Source organism: Apteryx rowi, unplaced genomic scaffold, assembly GCF_003343035.1.
Source record: "Apteryx rowi isolate R43461 unplaced genomic scaffold, aptRow1 scaffold_714, whole genome shotgun sequence".
In the NCBI taxonomy this organism is placed as follows: Eukaryota; Metazoa; Chordata; class Aves; order Apterygiformes; family Apterygidae; genus Apteryx; species Apteryx rowi.
In genome coordinates this window covers 296,322-307,098 of record NW_020450999.1, presented here as the reverse complement: position 1 = coordinate 307,098, position 10,777 = coordinate 296,322, and the positions used below count along the sequence as shown (strand labels likewise).

Here is a 10,777-nt window from a genome sequence, read left to right as displayed (position 1 = left end):
AGCACATTCTGTTTACCTTTAGCAAAGCCCAAGGCTGATTATAGTGATTGTGGAAATGAAAAATCACCACCCAAATTCAGGTCTAAGTCTGGAGCCATTCTTGAGTAGTATAAAAGAGGTGGTATGAATAAATCTGCTGGGTGAAACACTGACTACAAAGACAAGTATGGTTTAATAATCTTTCAAAACCTGAAAAGTGTCAATAGTTAAGATCTCCTTATTACAGAAGCTCAGCTAGCACACTCGCACTTACTGCCTCCTGATACTAAGAGTAACCGACTATTATAAAACACAGACACATCTTTTGGTGGTTGGTTCAGAAACTGGTGACGTATCCAGAGTAGGTCTGGACATGTTACTTCAGTATGGTAGTTCTCAAGCAATTGTGCAGAGACAAGATATTAGGCCAGATACCAGTTCACTGAAATAACTATCCTACAGGAAAGAGATTTTGCTGATGGAAACATTCACTTTTTTTTATACCAGCAAAGACTCCTCACCCTTAAATCTCAATCTCACTGACAGCTGCAGTTGCTAAAGCCTTAAAGGTCTGGACACTAGTGGCACTCTAGTGGGTAATATATTGCTTTTAAAATCCATACACAATTAGAAAAGTGTAACTTCAAGAGTTTATGAATTAAATATGAAGGCACTTCTTGGCAGTCAACTGTGTATATATTTGCTGCTAGAGGACAGGAAGTTAGTTAAAAGTACAACTGAGAGAGCTTAACAGTAACACTAATTTATTATGCATGGACTGAAGTAATTAAAAACATACATTAGGGTGCTAAGAAACTGATCATGAATGGGTCTTCAAGGGACTGAGTTTTTGTGAAGTAATTCTTCTGATGTGCATGTTTCATTGATTTGTTCTAATTTAAGTCATTCCAAAATACCAAATAAGAGTAAGCACTCAGGAAATAATGCAGCAGCTGCATCCATACTGGTCAAATATCTCCAATAATTGCCTATGACTGATTTTCTTTTTATTAACTTCTCAACAGTAAGGCTGGTATGTTCTTTATATGATTATCTGATGAATAGGTGCAAAGAATAGTATCATTAAAAATTAATTCTTTAAAAAGATCATGGTTTTACAACAAACATTTTAAAAAATATGTAACTGCTCATTAAGCGTAACTGAAAGGGTGTGAGATTTAACCATAGTCTTGATGTGCTCAGCAATATAAAAAACATCTCTTTATGAAGGTAGAACCTGTTGTGGTCAAAACAGTAACACTGTTTAAACTCCATCTGAAGACTGATATTGCTGCTTTGAGTTGCAGAGTATTTGTTATCTGCGTCCTAGAAACCCTGACTGTCGATTTGCCACACGTGTACAGGATGCACAACAAGCTGTTTTGTAATAGGTGTAGACACAGAGCCGAGCCTGAACAACCACATTGCAATTGTAGTATTTATCTTTGCAGTTCTCATCTGTGGAGGAAAAAAAAAAAAGAAATTGAAAAATATAACATTAGAGCAACAAGGAAACAAAATCTTTTTTAAAAAAAACAAACACATGTAAAAACCCTTGAACCTGTATTTGAAAGTTCACTGTCAAGTTAAAATAGGCTACCTATGCAAATAACAAATTAGATGAATAAGGTTTAAAGATTTGCTGCATTTAATAAAGATACATAAAACCTGGGAAGAAATGTACCTTTCCCCATTTACATTGTTCACTTTTTTCTACAAAATTTGTCTTGAATCATAAAGATAGGAAGGTTTCTAGTCTTCTTCACTTAGGTACCCTTCCACTTCATTTTCAGATTCACAGGTACTAAACACTTGTAGCAGTGTAAAGATGACACCAGAACCTGCAAATGTTATTTTCAAGTGTTGCCAAGTCTAAATATTGGAAAATAATACATCACCTCCCTCCCTCCAAATAATATAATTGGTTTCAAATAACTGGATTCAAAAAAAGCACAAGTTAGTGTTCTTAACACTCCCAGCTGCTTTCTAAGCTGTTAGGATGCTGTCTGTTCATATTTTGAAATTTTCTATTACAATCAATAGGGTTAGAAACGTTTTGAAGTGATAGCTGATATTTTCACAAAATCATGTGATCACAGAAACTGAGGCTTTAAGAAGACGACCAAATGACAAAACACTAAAATCAGATGTAACAGTGAGCAATTCTGTACAAGCCTGTTTTAAACCAAGAAAAACTAACACTAATACAATAAAAATATTTTTACCAGTATCCATATACCAGTATTTTTAAAATAATTATATTACAAATACCTATGTTCAAAAATAATTCTGAACTGAAAACTGTTGTAAACAAAAAGTTCAAACCATTTCTTAATATTTGTGTCTTCCTTTCCCTAGCCATTCTCATTACTGTTAAAATCAACTCTGTATGAGAAAAACAACTAATTTCAATGCTGAATTACAACACTTGGCATGTGTATGTTTACAAAAAAAGTTGAAGCCACATTGGAATTTCAAAATCAAGAAAAACAGTGTTTTGCTATTTATGTTTTTATACAGAATATACATAATGTAATTGTTTCTTGTAGAACCTTTTACCAAACACAGTATATTGTACGTGGGTTTTTTTTGTTTTAGGGTTAAAGCAACAAGACTCTGCCAAAAGAAACACATGAGAATGCAAAGAGGCTGCTTAAAAACCACCCTAAATGTGCCATTTTCACAGAAGCAGACTTCTCACATTCTCAGCAACTTCAAAAGTAAGCCAGTTTCTTATATATTTCAAGGCAAACATTTTCATCAGAAATTAAAACCTATTTTCACACCACAGAAAAGACCTGTATTTTGTGTAAAAACAAAACCCTGAACTTAAAAAAAACAAAAACAAACAAAAAAAAAAAACCTTTTACATGATTATTAAATATTTTCTCCACTAGATGGAGTTCCTTAGTTAAAACAAGTTTCTCCTTCTCCTTCCTTACCTATTTCTGGGATACAATCTTGTGTGTTACATGGTTCTTTTTCTTCAGGTTTAAGCTGTGGATCACATTGAGTACTGGTTGTCATGTCATCTGATAGACATCGCACCTCTCGAACCCGAAATCCTCCTTCACAGGATTTGGAACACTGAAACACAAAAGTTGAATTTTATGAAGACCATATGAGATGTACAAATAAAGAGAGAAATAATGGGAGCCTTTAAGTCAGATCCAAATATCACCTTTTATCAACTTCAACACTTTTTGTCACTGTTTGTTTTCTAACTATAAAGTCCTTAACATACAGGTGTAATTTCCGTTAAAGGCTCAGAAACATTCTTGCCTTCAGGGCCAGTAACTATGTAAGTGAACAGGGAAGACATTGTAATTGAAACAATGCTAGAATATCCCTTTCTGGTATTATCAATTAGCGTCTTGCTTCTCTAATTAGTAGTCTTGTTCTCTGCTTATTTGTACATATCTCTTAAATCTACTCTTTCCACAGTGTTTACTTTTTTTTTAATTTAAGAAATTCTTGCACTGAACTTATTTCACTACTTGAAGGCACTGGCCTCCACTGCCCTTTCACCTCAATCTATAAGCAATCAGGAAAAATTTTAATCGCATTTTCTCTAATGCTCAATTCTTTTTTGCTTCCTGCAGCACAGTAGCTCTACTAAGCATTATAGGCTTGTCTGAATTTCTAAAGAAAATATTTCTGTGTTCCTTCAAAAACTGTTCTGAAGCCAAAGACTTTTGTACTTGCTTGACATGGTATTTTCAAAGCCAGTTACTACACACTTTTAGCCATAGTGAACCAAATCCTCTGTTGACTTCAGGAATTTTGCCCGAGTGAGATCTTTCAGATTTGGCTTACTGGGTCATTTATAATGATTAAGATTTTAATAGCCCCAAACTAGTCAAAATATTTTCTTTCTGCCTTTTTCTTGGCATATTTCCTTTTTTTTGTCAACACTGGAAATAAAACTTATCACTATCATCAAATCAGCTAACTGTAGCAAACTAACTAAAATATTCCCAATCATAAAAATTATTCTTAGATTTCTTCTTTCATCTCTGAATACAACCTTTCCCCACTTTAGAACAGACATGGATGTATAGCCACAGTAATGGCGCTCTCACAATTTTTTATATAATTACATTTGTTACATGTCTGTATAGGGTATTTCAATTGTTCCCTATCCAACAGTAAGGACTTCAGCTCAGGTCCATGGAGACTTAAGCACTTAAATGGAACTAAGAATTTAGATGTTAAGTACAACAAACCATACACAAAACCCAGCATTCTGCAATAGGTAGCCATTAAACATCCATAACTGAGAAGCTACCCAGTTTATCCAAGGTCACATAAAAAGTTGGCTGAAGATACAAACTGGACTGTTTCAAAACCTTGTACAGGGGCTCTAAACCAGCAACTAGCTAATGTGTTCGCAAGTAATCCCATAATCCTTTCTCTTCAGATCTAACAGTAAGAAATATCACATATTCTGCTGATAACTAACAATATCAGAAGAAAAATCAAAAAATGCTTGGATAATGATCTTGGAAAGCCTCACCTGGCATATATATTTGTTCCTGCAGTAAAAAAGATGGTCACCAAGGTTTAGCCCTTAAGGATTTTTAGACACTTAATTCCTACTTAGGCACTTGCATAATAACCAGGGATCTCTAAATACTTGTCAGATTCTGGGACTTAACATCTGTTTCTTCAGCGCTTGCAAAAGACAGCATATATTTTCGCATTCAGAAAGAATATATGTGCTGCCTTCTGTGAATGCAGATGTCTGGATTGCCTAAGTTGTGGGTACATAACTTGGTGCAGGTTCACATTTGAAAATGTTTTGGCTAATGGAAATGTATTTAATTTAATGTCTCAGAATCCAGAGAATTTCCAGCAACATCAAAGGAGATACACAAATCTACCTGGCTTTACCATGAGCCTAATTTGGATCTTTGTTTTCAAATAAATATCTATACCTGTGATTAAGGGAGAAAAATCAGGATTCTCTTTAGCTGATTTATTGTTAAAACTATTCTACCTTCTTCTCTGCTTTCTGGTGCTGCCATGATGCCAGGCAAATAACAGAGCACTTACTGAAAGTGGGAAAAACAAAGTAATTGCTATCTTTCATGTCATGTGGATGAAGAATTTTCAAAGGTTCCTGATTAAGGGAACTCAAGCTGAAGGGATTTGAGGGGTTTTCACATTCAGAGCTGTCATTCTGAGTTTGATTTAAGGCTCAAGGAAAGGAGTAAATTACTGCAGTCGATAAGGTGTCGTCTAAATACCTTTCATACCATTTTTCATTCTGAGAAGATACTGGACTTTCTGATTTTCAATTAGGAGTAAGATGTTAATTTTTCATAATAAATCCAATGAGCTTTGTAAAATGTAGAAATGTTGGGAAGATAGATAAAACCAAAGCCACTTGTGGCACTGGTGAATACAGTTGGTCTGCTTCCAGTGGAAACTGGAAATACATAGAGTTCTACAGTAAGTAAATAAAGGTCTAACTATTATGATAAAGATAACATTACCTTAAAAAATAAATACATCCATCATTGTTTATTAAATGCCCCTTAATTTTATTGAAACCAGAGTTCTGAAAAAAACCACTTAGTGCACTACATACTGTCATTAAGGGGCAAACCAACTTTGTAAAATAGGAAGATTCTTCGAAGAAATCAGTGATGAAAAGACAACTATGCAGTGTTTCCTTCTGGTCAAGATACTGCCCAACTTTCCGAAGCTCCACCGGGTACTGCAGAGTGTGCTTTCTTTTCACCATCATTCTTCTGCAAAATTAAGTCTTATTTCATGAACAACAGTTTTATCCAAAGGGTGTTCCTTTTCAATAAATAAGGAAAAAACAGAAAAAGATGTATCGAACAAAACTAGATATAGAAAAGCCTGATGGACTTACTGTGCTCCATTCTGTATGAAACCACTTAGCACCACAGGGTTTGAGGTAGCAGGATTGCTGACTGGGAGGTCTTTCCAAATACGAACATTCATAGGGGTTCAAAACATCGAAATTACCTTCAGTTTTCCTAACACAAATGACTTCTCTCTGTTGAGTTCCACTGCCGCATTCAATAGAACACTGTATCAGAGAACAAAAAGATGGTGGAATTTATTACTCTACTTATGCCCTTGAACTTGTAATCTTCTGTTCACTGCTTAAATTGATTGCCAGTATTATTTCAGGCAGGACAGGCCACAGTCCACCAATTCACTTAAGTGTCAGCTTTCCTTCAGGCCCCTGAGTATTCTCGCTAGAGTCAACATTTAAGTGCTTTGCTGCATCGAGGCTGTTAATCGTGTTTGCAGGAGGGCAGGTTTTGGCTGTACCAGAACTGACCTGGTCAAGCCATACAAGTACTGTTCTTTTAACTGCTCTGTATGGTTAACTCAGTAAACAACTGTCACAAAAGATTTACGTAATTGGCAACCCAAGACTATCTTCAAGTACACTAGACTGACTTAGAGCAATAACCCCTCCACCAGACTTTAGAGTTGCCATACTGTAGCATCCACAATTCTCCATTTCTGTTCTAACAGATACATTAAGTAGTATTTTTGTCATATCAGAATCCTACAAATAAATCTCTTAATACATTTAAAATATTTTAAGAGACATTTCAATGCCATTATTTCAACCAATCCTAAGATGTGGAAAAAGGAAACAAAGGACTTTCAAAGTGTCCCTTTTTTTTTAAATAACTCTTATGATATGAAATTCTATGCAACCATATTCTTTTCAAAAACAGTAACAGTACTTACATATTTTTCTTATCTGAATAAATGGTAACAGTAAAAATCCAACGTTAGATATTCAGAGTGGCAGAAATGTCTCAGTGAGTTAGAAGCCTAAGTCCCTTTGACTTTTAGTGAGCCTTAATGCTGATTCACCATCAAATTTTGCAATACTTTAGTTATTACATTAGTTCAACATCTAAACTAGAGTAACTGTGCCCCCAGTCAAAGGTTGCTTCATTTTCTCATTTTCCAATGGCCATAATGAAAAATGTATAAAACCTGTATATAAATAAGTCTTCTGGCTCCTAAATGCCCATGTCATTTTTGAAAATCACACTGAAAATGTGTTTCTAGTTAGCAGTCTCACCTAACTGGAAACCAACTGAAAGGTGTATAAGAATTAGTCAAGTGGTGATGAAATACTGCATCATAAATACATATTGAGGATTAGGATAAATTAATAAAATGTGTTTTCCCAAACCAAAATAAAAATCGCATCAGTCTGAATGGAACCTACTGGAAGCATTTTATGCTTTCTGTAGAAAGTGAGACAACTCTGTTTAAAATCAAATTTGAATTAAGAGCACAAAGTCCAAACAAATGTTACAAAACCTAATTTCAGAAAAGATATTCTGACTAAAACCATGATAATACTATTTGCAAACTTCTGCTAGCTCTAAATTTCACAGCTGTTGTTGTTTCATTTTTGTAATTGATCTCATCACATACTACCTATGGGACAGTTTCTTGATATTTATAGAAAAAGGAAAGTCCTTCACTGCCTGATAAAACAGAGCTGGGTAATGGTTATCACAAGGATAAACACATTTTGCTCATAAAGAGAAATTTACAGGAAATATAGGTTTAAGTGTTGAAGACAAAAAACTGGAAAATTCTCACTAAGCCAGAATATCAATCCATGATATTAAACTGAAAAGTCCTTGCACTCCAAAGCAGCTTTCTGTCATATCAAAACATTAATATTCATCATATAATACTGTGTAAATTGTACCCTGCCAACAATAGATACAGATTTCTGTCATGCCCCATTGGAAATATAAGGAAAGCAGAAGATTACCAGTGAAAATCTTGTATTTATTTATTAGATTTTAGGATTCGATTCTGATTATAGTAAATAATCTGCAAATATAAAAATAACAGCATTAGTCTGAACAGTGCACAAGAGGCTTATCTGTTACAATATGGCCCAAAAAGAATAAAGGAAGTGCTTTTAGCATATGGTACAGACTCTCATTCTCTGTCTGCTCACTGGTATTATTTTATGTATCATTTGTATCTTAGACATGACTACACCATAATTATAAACCTAACAGATCTTATCTTGACCTGTTCGCACAATACAGGAAGAAGTGGAGCCTGGAAGTTATCGGACTGTTTCATTACCAACTCATAGTATCAAAAAAAAAAAGAAAAGAAAGAAAAGAAATAAAAGAAAAGAAATAAAAGAAAAAAGAAAAAAAAGAAAAGAAAAGAAAGAAAAAAGTCATTAAATATTTCTTTTTCTATCTCTGAAGAAAAAAAAAAGCTTTAGTTCTTCTTTTCTGAACACATTCATTGCATGCTGACTTCCTATACCTCTCAGCTGTCAAGAAGTAAAGCTGCAGCTAGTAGATAAGGGATGGAATCTCCTTCCAAATGGAAAAACTGATTAGAGAAAATCACATGTATGCTTTGCCATTTGTAGAGAATATCTGCTTCCATAATCTTATATGGAACTATTATAAACAAACTACTTTGAAAGATCCCTTCTTTTCATGCAGCAAGGTAAACTCACTGCTGTTCATACCTCATTATTTTGGAACCCAAGTTGTGTTTTGTTGTACTTCTTTAGAATTTATTTTTATGAACAACAAAAAGAAAAATCTATCCAGCAGGCTGCATTCATCTGTGAAGTGACAGAATCCACACTGAATTTTGGTGAAAATTTTGTACTTTGGGTGATGAATGTGACAGGTCTTGTAATGTAGAAGTGATGAAATATTTTCACAGCCTCTAAAATAATTTTTAAACTAAATTTATAAATGTAGAGATTTCTGAGTGCTGAACAGCAGAACTGCCTCCAGGCTGCCTGTAGAAATAGCAGAGGGAGCTTGCCGATGTTGTCTTGTACCACTGTGAGTGCCCAGGCTTGATTCGGCAATGGAAAGTGACATATAGTCCAAAGTAGTTGAAATATCGCCTTCATCTGCTGCAAAAACAGAACTTTCTTTAACTCTTTTCCCAGGCAGTAAGCCAATCAGGAACAGAGTGGTATATGCATGACTTAAGGAGAAAGGAAGAGGGAAAGGTATTCCTTAATTCCGTAAGTTTTTATCCCTCAGACCAGAATAGTAGCCTAGTTAACCATTGGATTATTATTATTATTATTATTATTATTATTATTTGTACGTAGTACTAACATAGTCCAGCAGTCCCAGTTAGGAACAAGGGCAAGAAAATGCTGAAGGACAGAGTAATGACTTAATTTATCAAGTGAGTAGTGACTGTGCCAGGTATTATATATTTGATTATTAATCTTAAAAATGGCTACAATGGTTAAAATTGTGCTTCTGTTAATTTTTATTCTAAGTGGTACTACAGACTGAAAATGTATTTCTAATTATTGTTACAAAGAAGAAAAAGAAATATGACTACAATGTGCACTCTTGGAGAAATCTAAAACTGTGGTTTTACCTGTAGCTACAAAAAGAAACTGATTTTTATTTTTCTAATAAAAAGGGAACCAAGACTTACTTTCTCCATAAACAGTGTTACCGCTTCTGGCTGAAGCAGGATTATATGCACTAAACTTCTAAGGGTTGTAAAGGTTAGAGCACATTTCTGCAGTTTTTCAGATCCCCACATTCTGTGCGGTTTTTAGAAAATGTCTGTATCTGCAAGAGTGTTCATTTAATGTTTGCAAGTGCAAACAAAGTGCAAGTGTTGGTTCCAGTTCTGAAATGCAAATTTGACTCACATGGACTCTTATTGCCTGTTTAAAGGTTAAATACACACATAATACTGTTCCTGGCACTTTTAAAAAGTTTTTTAGAAGATGATTCCAGCAACATATTGGTTTCTACATTGCGTAAAAGACTATGATTTTCAAAGGCTTATTCTAGCCTAAAACAATAGAATGCTATTAAAAATAAGGATTTTGTTTGTATTTTGGGTGGAATTTGTGATCGCTTGAACAGATACCCACAAAAGACTTGAGACTAATGAAAAAGCACAAGGTCTATTGAGAAAATCAATATACAGTTCATCTACAATATCTTAAATAGCACCTACGCTGGCTTAGATTTACAACAGCAAGAGCTTGAAACTGTATGATTCCTGCAGCTAAAAGCTCCAGACCAATCCGCTACTGCACCCAAATAAATTCTACAGGACAAAATGTAACTGTTTTCTTTAACCCTGTACAGCTCTGTCCCTGCTCTCTTTTAATGGTTCTTCCAAAAGATGTTATCTCAACATTCGGCCTCTGCTCTAAAGAAGCTCAGTAGAGAAGGTCATCCACCAACGCTCCCTGCTCTGGTCTACTGACTGTCCGCTTTGGTGTCAGTATTTAGAAGTCGGCTGGTAGACCAGATTTGTCAGACTCTTCTTTCAGGTACTGTTCAGCAAAGACTTTGTACCCCTGAAATGCATCAAACAGAATGCAACACCATGCAAAGTAGTAAGGTGAATTAGCTTAAAAGAACAAGAATTTTTAAATAAAAGAAACTTTCTTAATCAACAGAATGGGGAGAGCTGCAATGACCTTATTGTAAGCTTCTCTCTGTGGTGGCAAGAAGGGATACAAAGCTCCTACTCCCCTGCATGGAGTAGCATAAGTAACAAAGCCTAGACCTTATCTGTTATTAAAATTGCAGCTATGTTTTAAATCTGAATCTATTATTACTCTTAATACAAATAACTTCACTTACACTTGAAAGCATTTGCATAGTAGGTGCCCTTTAATCCCCATCTCAGCTGTATCAGTCTAATTTCCAATTGCTTATCAGCTGGAAGGATCTTGGAATCTGAAATGCAGTGAGTTAACAGCACAGGCAAGAGACTTTTCCCTAACAATTTG

General features: G+C 34.8%; 1 protein-coding gene across 1 annotated transcript in view; it reads right to left on the bottom strand.

Moving 5' to 3' along the window:
* Nucleotides 1-926: 926 nt before the first annotated feature.
* The window catches only part of THSD4 (thrombospondin type 1 domain containing 4), a gene marked incomplete at its 5' end in the record, with an annotated part of 243,529 nt that continues 233,678 nt past the window's right edge, over nucleotides 927-10,777 (bottom strand). Inside the window, 3 exons of the mRNA XM_026087391.1 lie at nucleotides 927-1,437; nucleotides 2,922-3,066; nucleotides 5,864-6,043. Of these exons, the coding sequence (XP_025943176.1) occupies nucleotides 1,295-1,437; nucleotides 2,922-3,066; nucleotides 5,864-6,043 (468 nt within the window). The remainder of the gene's footprint in view (nucleotides 1,438-2,921; nucleotides 3,067-5,863; nucleotides 6,044-10,777) is intronic.